The sequence below is a fragment of the Aspergillus tanneri genome (genome assembly GCF_003426965.1).
Source record: "Aspergillus tanneri strain NIH1004 chromosome Unknown AapTan_2_pilon_pilon_pilon, whole genome shotgun sequence".
In the NCBI taxonomy this organism is placed as follows: domain Eukaryota; kingdom Fungi; phylum Ascomycota; class Eurotiomycetes; order Eurotiales; family Aspergillaceae; genus Aspergillus; species Aspergillus tanneri.
The window spans coordinates 1170341-1190117 of record NW_022984629.1 but is presented as its reverse complement, the minus strand read 5'-3'; the positions used below and the strand labels follow the sequence as shown (position 1 = coordinate 1190117).

Below are 19777 nucleotides of genomic sequence, written 5' to 3'. Positions count from 1 at the left end.
TCATCCCCACCATTCATTCATAGAGGTCAGACGGTCAGAAGTAAATGGTACACATTTCAGTTGTCGCGCAGGAGCCATACTCATCACAATGAGCATCATGATAGAGAGTAGCAGTACAGGCTGGTGTTTGTCGCACAGGGAACTTCATATTATTTGGTCTCCTCATACTGGATGTCAGGCTGCAATGGGTAGTGGTGAGTAGTCGTCGTCGTTGCCGTCGTCGAAGAGGAGGAGGGGTGAAGGATTTATTTCTGGTTTCGTCCGGAAAAGAGGGGAAGGCGGCCTGACGCTGCACGTCCTCCGTGGCACATGACCAGAGCTGCGTCACAGATAATCCATGCAGGTTGACGCATTCCAGTCGTGGGGGTTGCATTTTCTGGTGGGATTCACATAGTCAAGAATGGTTCCAGGGCGATTGGTGAGGAGATAGATTTCTTGACAGTGGTACGCCTATTTACATTCACCCCGGATAAGCTCTTTGAACCCGCTGTGGGGAAAGTGCCAGTCTACTGTACACATTTTTAGTGATACGTCACGCTCCAGACCTGATATCCCTCATCCGATGCCGGGAATTTCTGCCCTTCGACCGGCGTGGAATCCGAATACTGCAAGGAATACCCATTTCCGTTCCCCAGGAATGTGATCTTGACGTCTGCCGCGTCCTCGCCACGATCAGCCGCTAGCAACGCTCCCTTGGGTCCAAGCCATTTCCCATCCAGGGCGCTGGAGATATGGAAAACCTGGCTCTCCTCATCATCAGAATAATGAATCACCCACCGCTGTTTCTTATCGCGGTGGTCTGGCTGGGCAGGAGTACTGCTGATCTGAGTAGCGTTGCCCGCGTTGGTAAGCGCATTGCCGGATTTCTCAAAGACCAGGTATCGGCCTTCAGTCAAGTAGCCCACACATTCCTTGTATCCGTCTTCGAACCACAGAGCCTCAGTTACGTTGTCTTGCTTTCCATAAGGTACGGGGGGGCGTTGGACGGGATGCAGTGCTTTACACTTGACGACGCCCACGTATTTGCCAAAGGCCTTGGGGGGTTCCTCCACGTTGGGGAGGTTAGGGATGCTGGTGTCAGGCTGATTAATAAATATTAGCTATACTGATCGTGGGATTCATGGTCATGGCAGAACATACATGGTCCAGGTCCAACGCATTGACAAGGTTGGACATGTGTTCCCGGCGCCAGTGGACCATTTCGTCGGTCTGGATGTTTTTATATCCTCTAGCTGTCAGCCATTCTTCAAGGAAGAGGATCTGTGAATTATGGTCGGCACGTTCGGTGAAAACTCGATTGCCTCGGGTCCACGGCGACACCATGTAGAAGGGAACTCGGACGCCTTAGGTTGAATGTGATCGTCAGCAGGTGTATGTCGATTTACAAGGTACTGAGAAGCTCACCAGGCCCAACATAGATCTTTCCGAACTTCCCGTATGGATCTTTCATCCACTCTCCCGGTGTATCCTCCGGGGAGTGGAACGGCACCACGTGGTCTCCAAATCCACCAGATTCTAATTATCAGGTTAGTTTCAACCAATACAAAGAACGGTGGAGATCTGTACCATCGTAACTAATAATCAACAGAGTAGATGAATACTTCGGGCTTTTCACGACCGCATCCACAACCTGTTTTTGGAGCCATGCACCCTCTTTCGGCATATAAGGCGGATGCTCCGACAATTCTGGTGGACCAACAATGAAGCTGACTTCTGGGAGGGTTCCATTTTTGGCCGCCTCATAAAATGCGTCAATCCCCAGATATGCCATTCCCTTCTTTGCGAGAGGGGAAGACGAGGATGCGTTCTGATACTGCTCAAACCAAGCCAACGGGTTATCGTCAAAGTTGTCTTTATCTTGGTATATCTGCCACGAGACGCCAGCCTCCTCGTAGTACTCGAAGATGGTTTTCCATTTCAACGGGTAGCAGTTAATCTTATTACTGTCGCAGCCTGGTTGTCTTTGATGAGTGAGGTAACGATTTCATTCCAGCTTCGGTTCTCACCTGGAGTTTCATTGTTGTCAATGTAAACCCCTCCCTGGTGCGGACTTTGGGGTCCCCCCGGCACATTGACAGAGCCACTCACCAGAGTGACACGGTTAGGATTGGTGGAAGTTACTTGCGATTCCTTGAGAATAGTCAGTATGAAGCTCGGGCCAAGATCCGAAACAACAGCACCGACCTGATACATATCACCCATTGTCCAGCCTTCAGCAAGGGCAAACTGGTAAGGAATATCGTTTCGTTTAAGGTAACCCCAGCTCCATGGAGTGTTATTTCGTGCCCAATTGGTATTCAACCCGTGGTTCAGGGCGCCCTGATTCTCCTCGTAGCCATTGCTCCCCGCTACCATACACTGGATGGCATCGTTCCAATATCCGCCTTTATAGCCCAAGTACCAGGGAAGAAGGGTCTTTGCATCGGTGGACATATCAGGATCGACTTTCCTGGTCGGAGTACACTACTTATTAGCGATTTAGTTCATCTCTTTAAAGGCCAATTGAAACTAACTGATGCCACACAGGTAGCCCATCATCATTAATCTGCACATTGGGGTCATTAAAACCTCGAATTCCAGCCATGGTACCAAAATACTACACATTATCTCAGCAAATAACTCAAAAGCGAACGCAGATCCTCCGAATACATACATTATTGAAAGACCGGTTCTCCTGCATGAAGATTACCACATGTTCAATATCCTTCAGGGAACCGGCGACGATTGGCCTAGCCCCGAGGAGCACGATCAAGGCAATCTTCAGCAGCGTGGACATGGTGTAACCAGCTTCTTTTTCCTTTTTCGAACAAGAATTAAATCTCCGATGTAGGCGCCCGAAGTTTCAAGCGTGAACGACGTCCCGAAAGAGCGGCGGAGCAGATGGTTTATGTATGGGTCGGTTACATAGTATGCAGGTATCCTGCAAGTAGTATCACCGTTGTAACAATGATAACAGCCTGCTGATTTAGTCAACAATATGCACTTACTCCATACGACACGGCATGAAGAATCGTGACATGCATGGTAGATTGGATTCGATGAGCCATTGAGATTCCAGAAAAAGGCAACGGGTCTGTGTAAGCGAACTCAAGAGTGGAACCAATTTGTCCAGCCAGGCATATACATGCTTCGAGACATGCAGGAGAACAAGACCATTCATTGTGAACCGCGGCGGAAATGTGGAACGCACGACGGCACGTGCTGGATGGTTGGTACCTGAACGGTAGGTGCCACCCATGAGTCCTAATGGGTAATGAGTCGGTGTCCTAGCTTAGTTCCACTGCAGATCAGCGCGGTTAATGTAACCTTCTCCGCCCCTCAGACAACGTGTAGATAAATACATTCGTAATGGAAATAGGTAGATCAGGGACGGAAGTAAAGGGGCCGGTTCTTTTCCTTGGACAATCTGAAAGTTTTATTGGAAAAGGGTGTAGACGATGGAAAGACAGACCAGTCGTCGAAGAAAACACCTGCAGGTCAATGAACAGTCCAAAACTGGGCAATCGCGGTCCGATACGCGGCAAAAGGAATCGGCGGCAAAGCATGAAAAACATAGATCCTATAGACTTCTGCTCTACCCACTTGTGGTGTGTTTCTTGATTGGGCTTGTGTTCCTGTATCAATCCAGCACCCCAGATCCTATTCTCTCCGTCCTCTCTCGACCACGCAACCATCGCCAGGATGCGTCTCCACGAGCACACGATCCCGATGCATTCCGCCCACGAATAGAGCTTCATCCAGAGGATCATGTATACCGCGATCCGAGGACCCAGCATTACGACTGGGTGGTCACGTCAGACCTTTTGCGTCCTGACGGTGTTCTAAAGCAAGTATACCTCATCAACGGTGCGCATTCCTACACCATTTCAATAATCACCTCTAGTTGATGCCATAAAAGGTCTCCTCCCAGGTCCAACAATCGAAGCGCGGTCAGGTGACAGACTTGTCGTCAAGGTCAAAAACACCCTAGATATACCCATCTCCATCCACTGGCATGGCATACATATCAGCAGTGTGTTTACCCCCGACCTCCTAATATAATATGAAACCCGTGGACTAACCTGGCAGATTCAATGGACGGCGTCCCCTCGGTCACTCAATGCGCTATCTCCCCATGGTCAACGTTCACTTATAATTTCACATTACCCAGTTATCAAAGTGGTACTTTCTGGTATCACGCCCATTCCGGCGTCATCAGGGGGGACGGGCTCTACGGGGGATTAGTCGTGCATGAGCCTGTTCCTAAGCCAACTGTCCGTGGCCTTATGGCCCGGGACAGCGCGGACATTCAGTCCAGCTACGACAGAGAGTTTCTCTTTCTCATTGGAGACTGGTACCATCAACCTGCGGAGGAGATTCTGGCTTGGTTTATGAGCATAGCATCTTTTGGGAATGAGGTACGTACAATTTCCTTTCCCGTGAACGCGACACATATAGAACGGAGCTCACAGATTATAGCCCGTGCCAGACTCATTGCTTGTTAATGGAGTCGGCGCATTCAACTGCTCCATGGCTGTGCCTGCACAGCCGGTAGATTGCATTCAACAGGAACTCAACCTTTCCTATCTAGATACAGATATCGAGCCGGGGTATAAGCTACGTATTGTTAACACAGGGTATGCACAACTCCATTGTATCTATTTAATCAGGCATCCATCCCCGACTAACAAAATATGTGCACATAGCTCCCTGGCAGGATTCACCCTGTCATTTGAAAACCATCAAATCTGTTTGATCCAAGTCGACAGCATCGATACCAAACCACAAGAACCGACCTCAGCTGCGGGAATCCTCTACCCCGGCCAGCGCATGGACGTCATCCTCCTACCCAAGAGCCACAACAACACCCAGTCATCCATGACAATCCACCTAGATCAAGAGTAAGTATCTTGCACTTATGATCCAAAATACCCAACTATGCTCACAAAATCAGATGTTTCAACCAGCCCAACCCCGCCTTGACACATATCCAAGCCATCCCCATGTCCTCCTTCCACAGTAACCGTCAAGAAACACCACAAACCATCGAACGCTTCATCGACTTATCCCAAACCCCGTCTTCGGAAACAATCCTCTCCCATCTTCCTAAAAAACCACACGATACCCACGTCGTCTACACCAAGATCCAAAAACTCTCCATCAACCATAACATCCCCAATGGATTCTTCAACCACACCTCCTGGTTCCCACAACGACACCCCCCAATCCCACTGAACGCGCTGTCTCGTGAGAAATGGGATAATAACCAGTTCTATATCGTCACTGGGGATAACGCAACATGGGTAGACATTGTCGTGAATAATCTAGATGAAGGGGGCCATCCATTCCATCTTGTAAATTGATTCCCTTTCATTTCTTTCGACTATAACTCTCACCACATGTTTCATACTACAACAGGCTAACATCCGTAGCACGGTCACCATTTCTATATTCTTCGTGTTCATGAAGCGTCCATCGGATGGGGCTCATTTAATCCCTTTGTGGAATTGGCTGCTGCAGATTCGAACTCTGATCCTGGTGATGGGGGATACGATTACTCCCAAGCAATGCTTCGAGACACAGTGTATATTCCTAGTCGGGGTCATGCGGTTCTGCGGTTCCGAGCAGATAACCCCGGGGTGTGGATGTTCCATTGTCATATCTTGTGGCATTTGGCGAGTGGGATGGCAATGATTGTGGATGTGGGCAGCACATCCAATATATTTGAGCCGTCGGTGGAACATTGTGCAACTCCTGTTTAGCTTCTACCACATATATAGATATGTCTTGCCTAGCCTGAGAAGTGCAGGTAGACAGCAGCCAGTTAACAAACAAAAAATATATAACAAGAAAGACCATAAGGAAGAAACAACAACAACCCCTGGGGACAAAATACAAAGGGAAAAAAAATCCCCCGAACCAGAATCGAACTGGTGACTTTTCGGTTACAAGGAAATCCATTACAGCCGAACGCCATGAACCAACTAGACCATCGGGGGTATAGATGCTGTGGAGCTGCATTATGTCATTATAAGCGCGGGTCAAATCACAAACTCTAAAGAGGTTTAGGTTAGAAAATAACGGAAAAAAAAAGATGCTCCCCCGAACCAGAATCGAACTGGTGACTTTTCGGTTACACGGAAATCCATTACAGCCGAACGCCATAAACCAACTAGACCATCGGGGGCTAAGCTGATTGGTTGGCCAAGGCTTTTTTGACATCATAAAGGAGTAGTCTAGAATTGGGCATTGAGCACATATATATATTGAAAGCTTTAAATTGTACGTAACATCCAATACCAGCTAGTTCACTTCGGAATCTTGTATAGCGCAAGTTTGGGTGACATGAGAAACCTATGCCTTTATTATTTCTATACCTGTGGCCGTCTATAGAGGTCAAAAGGCAAGAAGCTTCAACCAGGATATATATACACTTAGGTTAAATTGGAGGACAGTATGGAAGTTCTATAATTGCACATTGCTAACTACACGAGCAATTTCCTCACATACCATGTATGTGGTCAATACTCCCCAGGACAGCGCCATGACAAACACCATACCTCGTCCTTATATTCGTTATACAGAGAATTTGTGACATCAGAACAGACAATATCAGTCGCCTCAAGATGGTCTTATCAAGATACCGAGGAAGTGGAGGACTAGTAGCTGCATTGACGGGTCAAAACAGGATACATCAGTGCACCATCAATCCCTCTATAAGTACAGGTTTAGCTACTCGGCGCCAGCGCCAGCGCCAGCGAGCGGTCGGCCCCACACGCGTCCCCCAACCAGTTGCAAACCAACCTGGGAGGCTATCACAAGATGTATGACAAAGAATATATCGTACGGAGGTCGATCAGAAAAAATCGAAGAAAAAATGCCCATCTAACCGGATTAAGATGGCAGAGACATCGTCGAGGGATCATCAAGGAGAGGGCTGCCAGGAACGGCGTCCAATGCAACCGCATGTAAAGCAGGTTTATCACCGTCTTGGGGTACGTCGCCATTGCGGCGTGTAAGTTGCTCCTTGACCCAATCTGCAACCTCCTTGTCTTCAGTAGTGGAAAACGAGGAGTCTTCCGTTGTCTCCTCTGATACAGACGGCGCATCTGACGTGGGTGGCTGCATGAGGGGGGCAAGCCAGGGATGTCGCAGTAGCACACCGTACGAGGGGCGATTGCTAGGGGTTTTATCCAAACATGCGCGAACAAAAGCATGCGCCTCATCGGAATAGCCGGATTCAGGTAGAGTCGGGGGGTCACCATGAACAATAGCCTATCAAAATGGGGTTAGAATCTGTGGCATTGGAAATGAGGGACGGCGAGAAGGAATTGGTAGGCACTTACATGCAATTGGCTGAATATGTTGTTGAAGGTCTCTGGCGGATATGGATAGCGACCCATAGCACACTCGATGATGGTTAACCCCAAACTCCAGACATCGCTCTGAACGCTATACGTTCCACCACTCGATCCAGACTGCTGCACACCACCCCCCGCAATCCGCTCAGGGGCCATGTAACTCTGACAACCAATATTTGTCTTCGCAATACTAGCAACGAGGTTTCCGCTGACGCCAAAATCGCAAATTTTGATCTGGCCGCGGGTGTTGACAAGGATATTTGTGGGCTTGACGTCGCGGTGAATGATGTTGTGATCGTCCTTGAGAGACTTTAGGCCCATGACGGTGGACAACGTTACTTTTCGGAGGATACTCTCAGGGACTCCGCTCTTATAAAGTTTGTCAATCGAGCCGCCATCCATGTACTCGACACATATGTAAACCGCGCCCTCCTGGAAAAAGGCGCCATAAAAATCAATGATGAATGGCGAAACACACCGGTGAAGGATTTCCAGCTCCATGATGATCTGCGCGAACTTGCCTTCGTCCAGCTCAAGGCGGATCTCCTTCATCGCCATTATGACACCCGAAAGATTGTCCTTAGGAATCTGTGAATCCGAAGTATCTTCCGGCCCCAGCGGACGACTGACGATCCCTCTCAATCCCATGCCTGGTTTGCGCATATGTGGCCGGCTGTGACGAACCTTGTATACGGTCCCGTAGTTACCCTTCCCCAATTCATCCAAGCGATCCACCTCGTCTAACGAGATCTTGAAACTATGTCCCGACGAGAATTCTATCCCACCTCCGTGAAGGATAGCCTTGTTCTTGAAGCGTAGGGTTCCCGCCTTGGTATCGATATATTCTGAATATTTACTAAACGCGGACTCAGTCGGGGCCCCCGTACCATTCGCAGACGGTCGGCCAGCAGACGCGTCACTGGGCCCTGTGGCATCGGATAACTTCAGCCCCGGTTTCATGCGTTTGGCGGCCAGTCCGCCTGGCCTTGGCGAGTTTGAGCCGAGAGAGGCCCCCGGGACCGAAGAAGAGGACGCCCAGTTTTTAGCACCGGGTCGAGCAACGGGTGGGAGGCGTCCTGCCATTGCTCCTGCTAAAGAGCCGTTCGCACCTGCAAAGGATGGGTTCGAGACAGGGGGCGACCTGGCAGCATCGGGGGATTGGGGAATTGCTCCGGTGGAGGAAGCATGCGGCAGAGTAGGAGGGGGGGCCCCTTGTCTAGAGAGCGAGAAGGCCTTCATCTTTGCCAGAATATCCTGGTTCAGCCCTCCTTGTGCCGCACTGCTCATTGAAGCTGGGGGGCGCTGGGGGGTCCGGTCGCCCCGTCGAGCTGCACTCAACTGACCCAGATGTGTCGAGGACGCGGTGATACCGGACGAGGCATCGCGGGTTGAACGCAGGGAAGGAATCGACGGAGGAGTAGTAACGGAGGGAGAGAGGTCATCATCCGTGGTATCGGACCTGCTGTCCAAGTCGGGTTTCGACGAGGATAGTTCCGCAACGATCTCCCTTTTGGAGCCCATTGTCGACCACTTGTAGAAATCAATTGTTGCGGCTGTCGTCTCCAAATGCCCTCAAGCAGTCTCGCACTGCCACTGTTTCTCGACCATAAAAAAGGAAGGCAGTGGGGTGGGGGCAGACAGTGGTAGCTCGGTCGGAAGCCGACAAACTAAAGAAAAAGTAGGTCAGGCCAAAAGGAATAGTCTTGTCACGTCGCAGACAAGACAAAATAAGAGGGGAGAGAGAAAGAGATGGCTCGTTAGGGAAGGCAGAAGCGTTTAGTAGTTCCCCCGGGGGGGGATGAAGATGGTTTGCTCTGGGCGGCGTGGGGCACGATTTAAGCCATTACCAGGAACAAAATGGGCTGCGAGCTGAATCGGCAGCTTCTTATCCGTCCAAGCACAAGGGAGTGTGGAGTGTCTGAGGGAGGGGGGGGAAAAAAAAAAAAAAGAAGAAGAAGAAGTACAGGACAGAAAAGGAAGATCTAAATGCCACAAGTAGGAAGAGCAAACAAAGGTGAAGATCGGAAGGAGGACGAGAGAAAATGGACCTAAGGATGGGGAAGCGATGGTGGGGAGGCGTATAGCACTTTTTATTGATTTAATTCACGCATGCGAGTTGGTGCCCTATCATGATCATGGCTCCATTCCCATTGGGTTCTGCCTATTATTATCATTATTATTATTATTATTATTAACTATTATTATTATTCCGCCCATCCTTACTATAGCATACAGGCATCTGACTTCTACTTTGAGTTACTAATATAAAAAAAGTCAAACTAGAGTCTCTTAGGTAATCTACTTCCTCTGGTCTGATCGGGACGAGAGACCATCCAATCGCAAGCCTTGGCCCTCCTCGACCTTCCCAAGTCATGAATCAATCAATCATGGATCAATCTGGATCTGGATCGGATCGGATCAGTCTGGAAGAGAATTCCCGTCGGTGCCTCTTGCGGTTTGTTCGGTCCTTCAAATGATCGACGCCCACTCCCACCGGCCGTGCATGGAAGATTCATAGGTATCAAGTGGCGACCTTTGCCACCCAATTTGGCCAATCGATCGGCTGTGTAGTTAACTATCGACATGTATATTGGTTCATAAATATTATGCTAAATTTATTATATACTTATACTTCCACAGTTCGGATATATTCCACCTACTTGGTCAACCAACCCATTACGTAGTTATGAAACTTTGAAGGATAGGTAAGCTCTCTTCACCACCGGATCTATACGGCATTGCAGAAGGGTGCCAAGACAAACAATGGGCAGTAATTTGGAGCACCCAAGGAGATCTGACTTCGCCGATGGAGTCGATGCCGTCCATACTCCCTGACACGCAATCTACTGGGGCCAAATCAAGTATTCGATGTGACAGCAAACGTACCCTCAATTAGAATAAACTTCCCAGTTCGATCTGGGATGTTGTTGAAACTAACCTTGTTAGACCCGGTGAAGTCATCCAAATAGCCATGATGCGAGCTGTATAAATAGCGTCATTGTTGCCTGTGTACCTCAGATATACCCCCGAAGTGGAATGTTCCCATAGAAAGAAGTTCCTGCTATTAGAAGATATATATCCCATATCATCTTTCGGGGGGTGAGTACATTATCACCTCATTTAATGCCTGCCATTTGAAAAATGCAATGGAGGGTATAGGGTCGATTGATTGGAAATGCAAGGTCACTGTGTCCGGATCGATGGGACAAGTACACAGATAAACATGTTATACTTGGAGATGCTACCAAGGAGAATAAGCTCCCACCTCAAGCTAGGCTGCCACAGCAGGCAGGAGCTCAAGTCTTCAAGTACTTGCTACGTGAAATATTGTGTTCTTGGGTACAGAGGATAAATAAACAAGAAATAAGCACAAGGACCCGGTATATTGTACCCACATGGGTAGGTTAGTCTATTAGAAATTTTCTATCGTTGATCGATTGACTTTTTTTTTTTCTTAATTTCTGGCTGCTGCCATTGGGCAGTTCAGTTATCTCGGACAGACAGCACGGAAGTACTAGTAAGAACTTAAGAGGAGCTAGGCCTCAGTCCACTCTTGGGCGACAACTGCGATATGAAAACAGACCAGATAGGAATAGATTCATCAACATTAGTGGATGCTCCCACTGTGGCGTTCTCGTCATTCAGTCTCACTGTGTTGTTGAAACATGGTGACTAGCGAAACTGAGAGTAGGGTGACTTGGCCTGTTTCAAGATATCCAGAGAGTTAATCCAGCCCAACTTAAGAGATGGAAAGTTCAACAGCTAAGACGGGAAAATCATGCTGAAAAAAAAGAAAAAAAGATATTGCCGTATATGTACTTGTTGAGTAGTCCTGAGCAAAGCCGCCTGTCTCGCACTTGGTCGAAAACGAAACCAGACAAAGTTGGATCCGTTCTGGGACGGGCTTGGCGCCAGTGCTTGCGCCTATGGGAGGCCTAGAAGCTGCCATGTCGCCATCACCATCCATCATCCATCATCCTTCTCCATGAAGCAAGGTAGCACTACCATTCGATTCAACACTGCCACGGTCCAAGAGTTGACATGGTTCTGAGAATGGACTGCCAATTCCTCTGCCTTGTCCCACTCAGCCTCTTTCTTTCCCTTCTCGGTCGCAATCCTCTTCCCCGTCCTTCCGCAGTTCCAACCTTAACTGATTTTGGATCTTAGCAGGGGTTTTTTTATCCTGACGTCTTGTCGCCAGCTATATTCTTTCTTCCCCGTTTCCTTTTCTTTTTTTTACCCTCAATTCGCATCCCCTCAGACCACGTCTTCCCTGTCTTATGGCCATTTTTACTACGCCCCGGTCCCTTCAAAATGCCTACTCAGTGGTACCCCGTCAGTTCATGACGCAGTCCCACATGGACGTCTCTCCCGCCCTCTTCCAGAATTCCCCCCCTTCCAGACATCCACCCTTCTTGAGCCTTGTCCTTCTTGTCTTTGAGGCGGTCCTCGAAGTCATCTGTGTCAGTCTGCCAGGGTATATCGCTGCGAAACAAGGCCTGTTTGATGCAGACGCTCAGAAAATCGTCGCCAATCTCAATGTCACACTATTTACGCCATGTTTGAGTATGTCGTGGGCTACTCTTCCAGCAGAGAATTCTTGCTAACCAGGAGAACCATAGTCTTCACGAAGCTGGGGTCACAGCTGACTGCGGATAAACTCACCGATCTAGCCATCATTCCTTTGATTTTCATCGTCCAAACCCTTGTATCCTACATCTGCGCTTTCGTGGTAGCTCGATGCTTCCGCTTCAAGAAACGCGCGGCCAACTTTGTTACGGCCATGGCGGTGAGTGACTGGGTATATATGCATCCCTATCCTTAGAACCGTTCGACTGACTGTTTTCTTTGGACAGGTGTTCGGCAATTCGAACTCTCTTCCGATCTCCCTCGTAATGTCACTTGCGCAGACATTGAAAGGCCTCCACTGGGACCGGGTGCCCAATGATAACGATGATGAGGTGGCGGCCCGAGGGATTCTCTACCTACTGATTTTCCAGCAACTTGGCCAGCTCGTGCGCTGGAGCTGGGGTTACCACGTTCTTCTCGCCCCTAAAGAACGGTACTTGGAAGAGGCTGAGGGGGAACAAGGGCCAGCAAGCATTGAACAGGGCCTGGAGAGATATAGCGACAATCCGGAGCTGATACACCCGGATGAGCCATTGATCAGAACTGGAAGCTCCGAGGATGGTTTGAGTGGTTCGTCCACTGGAGATGAGGATTCTAGCGAGTTCCATTCTGGCGAACAAACGCCAGTCACAGTACGCACCTACTCGTTTACCAAACTGCCCCCCGACCAGGGGGGCCATGAAAGCCATCCCCCCTTGCCTGAAGCCCCGCCACATGTGCCTTTCTTGCCCCGGCAGAGCACACAAGGAAACATGCACTGTTTTCCCAGTGTTAAGATGCCGTCCCAAGAAGACGAACATAAAGCAGGGTTCACTGTGCGCGTTAGGTCTTACACGCGTCGCCTTAGTGGTTGCGTCACCAGCAACTGCGGGGGTTTTGCCACAAAGGCATTTCAAAAACTGCCCACCAGGGCCCAAAAATTAGTGTTAGTGACCTGGATGGGCACACGAAGGTTTCTCTGTGGTGCTTGGCAGTTCATGAACACACCGCTTTGGGCAATGCTTGCCGCAATTGTGGTCGCGTCCGTTCCGTCGTTGCAACAGTTGTTTTTCGAAGAAGGCACTTTTGTGCAAAACTCGGTGACTCGAGCGATCAACCAGAACGGCCAGGTTGCCGTGCCCTTGATCCTCGTGGTTCTCGGTGCCAATCTAGAGAGGAACACCTTGCCTGAGGAGGCATTGGAAGATATGGAGCACCCCAGTGAGGAGCGAAGGTTGATAATCGCATCTCTGGTGGCGCGTATGCTGCTCCCGACTCTGATTATGGCCCCGTTGCTTGCCATCGTAGCGAAATACGTCCCCGTGAGCATCTTAGACGACCCCATTTTCGTCATCGTCTGTTTCCTGCTCACTGGTGCGCCATCCGCCCTTCAACTGGCCCAAATTTGCCAGATCAATAATGTGTATGTTGGGGCGATGTCGAAGCTATTGTTCCAAAGCTATGTTGTTTGGTACGTTCATTCAAGAGACATGAGTATGGATGATTGCTGATTTCTATAGGATTCTTCCTTCCACGCTTATTCTTGTAATGTGTGCACTGGAGGTGGTAGAATGGGCCTCCGCTTAAATGCAGTGCGGGGTTCCAATCTAGGGTCAGGCGGAATGAATCAGGACAGGGAAACAAAAAGAATAGGTCTATGAACAAAACATATTAATGTAATGCGTAATTATAATTATAGCAAGCACCCACTGGGGTACTGGGCATGGTGCTAAGTACATGCTATGCTAAACTGTGCTATTTCCTTCCACATACCAGAGGTCTACCTTGTCTATGTAGGATGCTGTTGCCCAGCCATATAGGCACTGTGATTGAGTGCTGCTACTTTGTTACATCTTCACTTGAGCCTTCACATTAGGTAGCACTCCAACACCATGTCACTTGACTACCTTACTCCCTACTACGGTAGCTAGAATTATATCTCCTTCTACTGGGCCCTAGTAGCTTTTTGAACATGCGGTGCCCGTGATAAGGGTCGCTTTGCATATTTCTATGTAATAAATTGTGCTGCTATAGGAATATCTCGACCCTACTCTCCTTCCAGTCTTGGTATATTTTATATACCGGGTACTTACTACACTCTATTTGTAAAAGATCTTTTTAGGGTAATTTTTTTTTTTTAGGTACATTATGTCTGGTTAATGACTGTGCGATTGGATATTATTAGTCCCTTCTTGCCTTTCATGTATATATTCTAATGTACTGTTTGAACCAAAACCTCAGTACATGATACATCGACTCATTTAAATCCCCAAGGATGCCCAGATATAACAGTTCAACTCCATGGTAGTACAACGAATACCATATCTCACTAATATATATCGCTGAATCAAAAACATAGTATTAGTTGGTTACTTGAAAACCAAGCATATAGATACGACAATTGCACTCTTCCTCATGTAGCATAACAGTCTGGCTGAGAACCAGCCAACCCCCGATGGTCTAGTTGGTTCATGGCGTTCGGCTGTAATGGATTTCCTTGTAACCGAAAAGTCACCAGTTCGATTCTGGTTCGGGGGATTTTTTTGGTCTATCTCTGTTTAACCAATCTATTTTAAGATCTTGCCTATAGTTCTATGAAATAAAATTACACATAACATACCCCCGATGGTCTAGTTGGTTTATGGCGTTCGGCTGTAATGGATTTCCGTGTAACCGAAAAGTCACCAGTTCGATTCTGGTTCGGGGGATAAGTTTTTTCCTGGTTTCCTTTTTGACCGGGCTTGGCTGTATTCTGTAGAAGGGCAAGATTGAAAAATGGATGAAAGTCTGTGTGGGTCACAAGTAAACTGGGCTATGATTGCCTAACTCCTCTGTGCAGATTAACCTTTGCATAATTAAGCAACAATGTGTTGTGGTATGAAGTATGTGAGAGTGTTTGAAGTCCCTGAAATTCAGAAACATTGGCTTTCCTTAGTGCCAGCATTCTATGTATAGAGAGAGTGTGTGAATAGACAAGAATGAATGCTCTTGAGCACAACCCATCACTTCATAAATGTCATAAAGTCTTGAGGTTTATAGGAATCCAATACTTCCAGATTGGCAGAATTGTTTCCTATTTCTATTACCTCCTATTGCGAGGACAAGTCTACTTAGTCTGCTTGGGTTGTGACTATATATGATTGGTTTTTACAGGGGGGAGATTGCGACGGGTCACCTCAGTTGTGGAGTTATAAATATAAAATCAATAAGAGTCTCATATATCAAAAGTCAGTGTGGCCGAGTGGTTAAGGCGATAGACTAGAAATCTATTACGTTCGCGTGCACAGGTTCGAGTCCTGTCGCTGACGATATTTCCTTTTGTATTTTTTTTATTGCATTTGTTTATTTTTTATTTATTTTTGCTCGGTGGAGGCCGAGGAAGAGATATGGAGTGACTTAGAGGCTGGCGTGACTTAAAAACTAGTTGTCAGACTCGATGTGCTTGAAACTGTGAAGGTTTGGTTGTGCCTAACCGCCAGTCTAGAAGAAGTAAAACTATAAAAGGTACAAGATGACTCAGTCCGTCGAAACATCATTCGCATCTAGCGCCCTACATAACTAATTAGTAGCGAAGGCTTTAGTCAGAGAAATATACTAGTTAAGTTAGTTACTGTGTACGCAGTACACATCTATGTATTATGTAATAAATTGTACAAAGAATATCCTAGTCCAGAAATACACTTCTCCCAAAACCCTTTAATAACTCTCCAGTACCTTTCCGGATCCTGACTCACAAGCGCGAAATGTCCTGACCTGTAAACCTCTCCAAAACACTTTGTACTCTACCTCATTCGCTTCTAGCGCATGGGCCTCCACATACTTGTGTCCCATAAATGGATCCGTCTTGGAATAAATGTACAATCGCACAGCAGGCACAGGATTTGTCCCGGGGGTGTTCACCACATATCTCCCCCGTGCCGGAAGCGATTCCCTACGCTGGAGAAGCGGCCACACTCCCATGAGGAAAGTCACCATGAGTGTCGAGATCATGTGGGCCATAAGACGCCGGAGAAAGCTGAATTCCATGACAAAAGCCGCTGTCCAGTGGGGGAATTCACAGAAGAAGGACACGCCGCTAGGTGTGGAGTCTAGGATTAGAGCGTGCAATGGGAGGGGAGGAGGACCATTCGGATAAAGATCTAGCCAGATGGAGCAGACCACTTCGAGATTGATACCACCGCTATTGGAGAAAACGTGCATGAGGACCCTTTTGATCCTTACTCTTTGCTTGTTGGTCTTTCCTAGGGTTGAGCGTGTCCTGCAGATGTCTGGGCTCGATGGTGGTGGATGCTCCGGGTAGACGTAGGAAAGGGTGTTGCTCCTCTGTAAAAATGTCCCTGACAAGTGATTTTCACCTTGGAACTTGGGTACAGAATATGGTAGCCGTGGACGTATTTCTGGATAAGCCGCATGGATGTATCGGCCTAGGTAGAGAGGGAGCAGGGGGATAGGAACTGACGTGTTTTTGATTCGGAGGTAGGATTTGAGATTCGTAGATGTAGATGTTCTCGGAGAATTTGCGCAACGGAGGGACCGGGCTGGATGCCATGGTATTGGCTATGATAAATATTGAGGCTGTATGAATCGCTATCTAACACAGCAGTGATCAAGAGAGGAATTAAGAAAACAAACAAATGAGAAAACGAGAGTCTGAAAAAAAGACTCGTTATCCTCAAATGAAGGGTTTCCTTTTTAGGGAAAAGATTAATATTTAGAGTACTTGAAGATGGTCATTATCGATGCGTATTGCTGGCAGATGAATGCTGTTCTCCCACCGGAATGAAATGAGGAAACTTATATCTCGAGTAACAATAGGGGGACATTTTTGGAAGAGATTTACGAGAACATGCTTGCATAGTTATTGGGTATTCGACGGCCATGGTACAGTAAACGAAGAGGCGGAAATGAGTAGGTCAATACCTTGGTGTGGAGCTAACAGACGAGTCTTTATCTGTTTGTATGTGCTCGTGTTTATAACTGGATGATATAGTTAAAGAACTGATAGGTTTTTCCATGTGATGCTACTGAGTACTGTCTATATCATCTTTCTCATATGTCTGATAGGCCATTTGGATAGGTGTTGCTCAAGAAAGAACTCCAGGAGACATGTAGTACTGTTGAGGCGTTACTGCATGTAAAATGAGCAGACTATATTTGAGGAATTTATGTGTTATTACTGTAAAATCTTGTAATAGATTTTAGTAGTAATAACAGTACTTGCAGAGGCAAGAAGAATTCTGTCAATACTCCAAAAATGCTTGTTATCTAGGCAAAGATAAAGTAGTTTGTAATTTCTAGTAAGCACGAATATCTCAACTCCAATGGAATGCCCTGAATGGCTCCGAGTTTTCGCATACTAAATGTCCAGGTCCCTACTAGGTCCCGAAGAACGGTTCCGCCAAGAGTTGGAAAACCACTATAGTTTGCTTTCTACCTCTGGACGAGAGCAACTAACGATCTATCACGAGCCAGAACAATCTGTAGAAACGTCCATTCATCTGTCCATCAATCACTCATTCCATCCATTGCATGTTTACAGATACTTTGTCGCACGATGAATCTACCTCAGCCCTACAAGGCGATGGGATCTCCACATCGCCAAGCCGACGATTCCGGAGGAATTGATGGAATTGAAACCAGGAAGCGCCGGCATTCCTACGAGGTGAACCACATAGTCCTGCAGCAGCGGTGAGTGGTTCGGTTGGGGTCGGCTTTTTGAAAATGGGGGTTAGACTCAGACACGTACAACTCATAGACCACGGAGGGGGTCCGTTTCCAGATGGACAGACCACACCGCACGATTGATAGGACGAGAGGGAGAAGAAGCAGTAGGAGTATCGAAGGAGATGGACTTTGTGGAGGCCGTTAGTCGTATTTCGTCGGATGAGATGCTCACTGAGTCTTACAGGGAAGGGAGTGGTAAGATGTGGTCTCCCATTGTTGGCTGGGAGTTTAGGACATCCTCGTTATATTCGATATTACTCTGGAGTAGAGTACTAAAGTCGAAGGAAGAGAAGTATAATCGGATGAGTCTCTCCCTCCTACGAACGAACGGAATAATATCCCAGCTCTTTAACCAGATTTCATTTCCCAGCCAAGACGGGTCAATTCTGTTGCCTGGACTTGGGCTTCATATCGACCAAAGAGGATGACTCATGTGGACCAGTTTGTCGGACATTGGCCCATCCACAAATCATATCATATTCATACTATACTATGCATCCAAACATCAATTCCGGTCCACTCTTCCCCCCTGATCAACCCCTCCCATTTAGGTCAGCCCTATCTATAGTTAGTTACATGCACTATTAGTCAGGAGAAACCAGGCGTTGCAACGTTCCTTTTATTTCACCATCTCCCTCGGGCTTTAATCCCTAGATTCCTACACATGCGGAGCACAGGTCTCACCCAATGCAACAGCCATCCTCATATATGCCCACGTCCGTCGAATCTGGTTCTCATCACTACGGATTCCATTGATGACCTATCTTTCCCCTATCATGGGCTGAATGGACCATCGCTCTTTTCACTGTACTCTGTTAATGACTCCAGAATCAATGGGAACCAAATGTATCCTATCGAGATGAAGAGCCCCCGATACACCTTCTTCACCTCGCAAACGCAGGAAGCCCATGTCTTCTCCACATGGGAAGACATTCTCAACTCGAAGGTCCTCTCCCACCTGACGGTAAGCATAAAGGTCCCCGGGGCCCCCGTCTGGTGGCTGGACATTCGCGATGCCACGCAACGAGACGTGGCGGTGGTGTCGCAGGCGCTGTCGATCCATCCGCTTACGGCGGAGGATATCGCTACGCGCGAGACCAGAGAGAAAGTCGAGGTGTTTCGTAACTATTATTTGATTTCGTTCCAGACGCTGGTGTCTTTTGTGAATGATGATAGTGAATCTGTCGATGCAGGAACAGGACAAGGACAAGGATGTATCCGCTCGTCCACTGCGTCGTCCATTCCCTACTCAGCAGAATTCTACATCCTCGTTTTTAACGGTGGCACGGTGACATTTTCCCCTAGTGGATGTGGCCACATGGCACGTGTGCAGGATCGGATTCGTCGATTGCACGATCCGTCTATTTTAAGTAGTGACTGGATCTGTTATGCTCTGATGTATTCCCCCTACCTTCTTTTCCTCTATTTACGTGTACAAAGTTGACAGAATAAAGTGATGACATAGTCGACAGCTTCGAACCCCACCGCCAAGCAGCGGAATACGAATCTGAAGCGATTGAAGACCAAGTCTTCATTGCACGGGTCGATGACGTGAAGTCGTTGATTCCGCGAGTGGACAAGCTCCGCAAGAAGATCACGCATCTGACGCGTTGTCTCAGCGGAAAGGTAGACGTACTGAACGGGTTCGTTAAGCGGTGTCAGGCGAAAGATAAGAGTCCCGTGTTCCCTGATGGCGAGTTCATCCTGTATCTGGGCGACGTGCAGGATCATCTGGTGACCACGTTGCAGAGTCTGATGCATTTCGATGAGATCGTGAGTCGCTCGCAGTCGAACTGTCTGGCGCAGCTGAGCGCAAATAACCTGCGGTTGAGTCTCAATATTAATTCTGTCTTGAGTAAAGTGACCGTGTTGGCGACTATCTTTGTGCCGATGCATATGATGACAGGCTTGTTTGGGATGAACGTCAATGTGCCGGGACAGGAGGTAGATGGGTTGGGGTGGTTTTTTGGGATCATCGGGGGAATGTTGTCTTTTATGGTTATTGCTTGTTCGGTGGCTTATAAGTATAAGTTGCTGTGACCCTCTCTTACATGGGGTTATATCTATAATTATAAGCGACTGTGTCTATAAATAAAGTGTCGTTA

At 47.8% G+C, this 19777-nt stretch overlaps 6 protein-coding genes and 5 non-coding genes across 11 annotated transcripts; 6 read left to right on the top strand and 5 right to left on the bottom strand.

The window, feature by feature from the left end:
• Positions 1–521: 521 nt before the first annotated feature.
• ATNIH1004_000363 (nonhemolytic phospholipases C family protein) lies at positions 522–2776 on the bottom strand (the record flags this gene model as incomplete). The annotated part of the gene is made up of 8 exons (XM_033565079.1): positions 522–1082; positions 1141–1343; positions 1405–1515; positions 1567–1953; positions 2007–2130; positions 2185–2449; positions 2514–2545; positions 2654–2776. 8 exons carry the CDS (start codon positions 2774–2776, stop codon positions 522–524), a joined length of 1806 nt encoding a protein of 601 aa, XP_033430836.1.
• A 661-nt stretch (positions 2777–3437) lies between these two features.
• ATNIH1004_000362 (uncharacterized protein) lies at positions 3438–5741 on the top strand (the record flags this gene model as incomplete). The annotated part of the gene is made up of 7 exons (XM_033565078.1): positions 3438–3846; positions 3899–4012; positions 4069–4397; positions 4459–4616; positions 4686–4880; positions 4934–5333; positions 5412–5741. 7 exons carry the CDS (start codon positions 3438–3440, stop codon positions 5739–5741), a joined length of 1935 nt encoding a protein of 644 aa, XP_033430835.1.
• A 148-nt stretch (positions 5742–5889) lies between these two features.
• ATNIH1004_000361 lies at positions 5890–5978 on the bottom strand. Its single transcript has one exon. It is a non-coding gene; the product is annotated as a tRNA-Tyr (tRNA).
• Positions 5979–6077: 99 nt separating this feature from the next.
• ATNIH1004_000360 lies at positions 6078–6166 on the bottom strand. Its single transcript has one exon. It is a non-coding gene; the product is annotated as a tRNA-Tyr (tRNA).
• Positions 6167–6873: 707 nt separating this feature from the next.
• pbs2 (mitogen-activated protein kinase kinase PBS2) lies at positions 6874–8861 on the bottom strand (the record flags this gene model as incomplete). Its single annotated transcript, XM_033565077.1, has 2 exons — positions 6874–7254; positions 7326–8861. 2 exons carry the CDS (start codon positions 8859–8861, stop codon positions 6874–6876), a joined length of 1917 nt encoding a protein of 638 aa, XP_033430834.1.
• Positions 8862–11620: 2759 nt separating this feature from the next.
• Positions 11621–13535, top strand: ATNIH1004_000358 (Auxin Efflux Carrier superfamily; the record flags this gene model as incomplete). Its single annotated transcript, XM_033565076.1, has 4 exons — positions 11621–11906; positions 11963–12129; positions 12197–13419; positions 13469–13535. 4 exons carry the CDS (start codon positions 11621–11623, stop codon positions 13533–13535), a joined length of 1743 nt encoding a protein of 580 aa, XP_033430833.1.
• An 862-nt stretch (positions 13536–14397) lies between these two features.
• On the top strand, positions 14398–14486 carry ATNIH1004_000357. Its single transcript has one exon. It is a non-coding gene; the product is annotated as a tRNA-Tyr (tRNA).
• Positions 14487–14567: 81 nt separating this feature from the next.
• ATNIH1004_000356 lies at positions 14568–14656 on the top strand. Its single transcript has one exon. It is a non-coding gene; the product is annotated as a tRNA-Tyr (tRNA).
• A 519-nt stretch (positions 14657–15175) lies between these two features.
• On the top strand, positions 15176–15256 carry ATNIH1004_000355. Its single transcript has one exon. It is a non-coding gene; the product is annotated as a tRNA-Ser (tRNA).
• Positions 15257–15644: 388 nt separating this feature from the next.
• ATNIH1004_000354 (uncharacterized protein) lies at positions 15645–16497 on the bottom strand (the record flags this gene model as incomplete). The annotated part of the gene is made up of 2 exons (XM_033565075.1): positions 15645–16310; positions 16408–16497. 2 exons carry the CDS (start codon positions 16495–16497, stop codon positions 15645–15647), a joined length of 756 nt encoding a protein of 251 aa, XP_033430832.1.
• Positions 16498–17502: 1005 nt separating this feature from the next.
• On the top strand, positions 17503–19712 carry ATNIH1004_000353 (magnesium transporter CorA family protein; the record flags this gene model as incomplete). The annotated part of the gene is made up of 3 exons (XM_033565074.1): positions 17503–17636; positions 18501–19070; positions 19127–19712. 3 exons carry the CDS (start codon positions 17503–17505, stop codon positions 19710–19712), a joined length of 1290 nt encoding a protein of 429 aa, XP_033430831.1.
• Between the last annotated feature and the right edge of the window lie 65 nt (positions 19713–19777).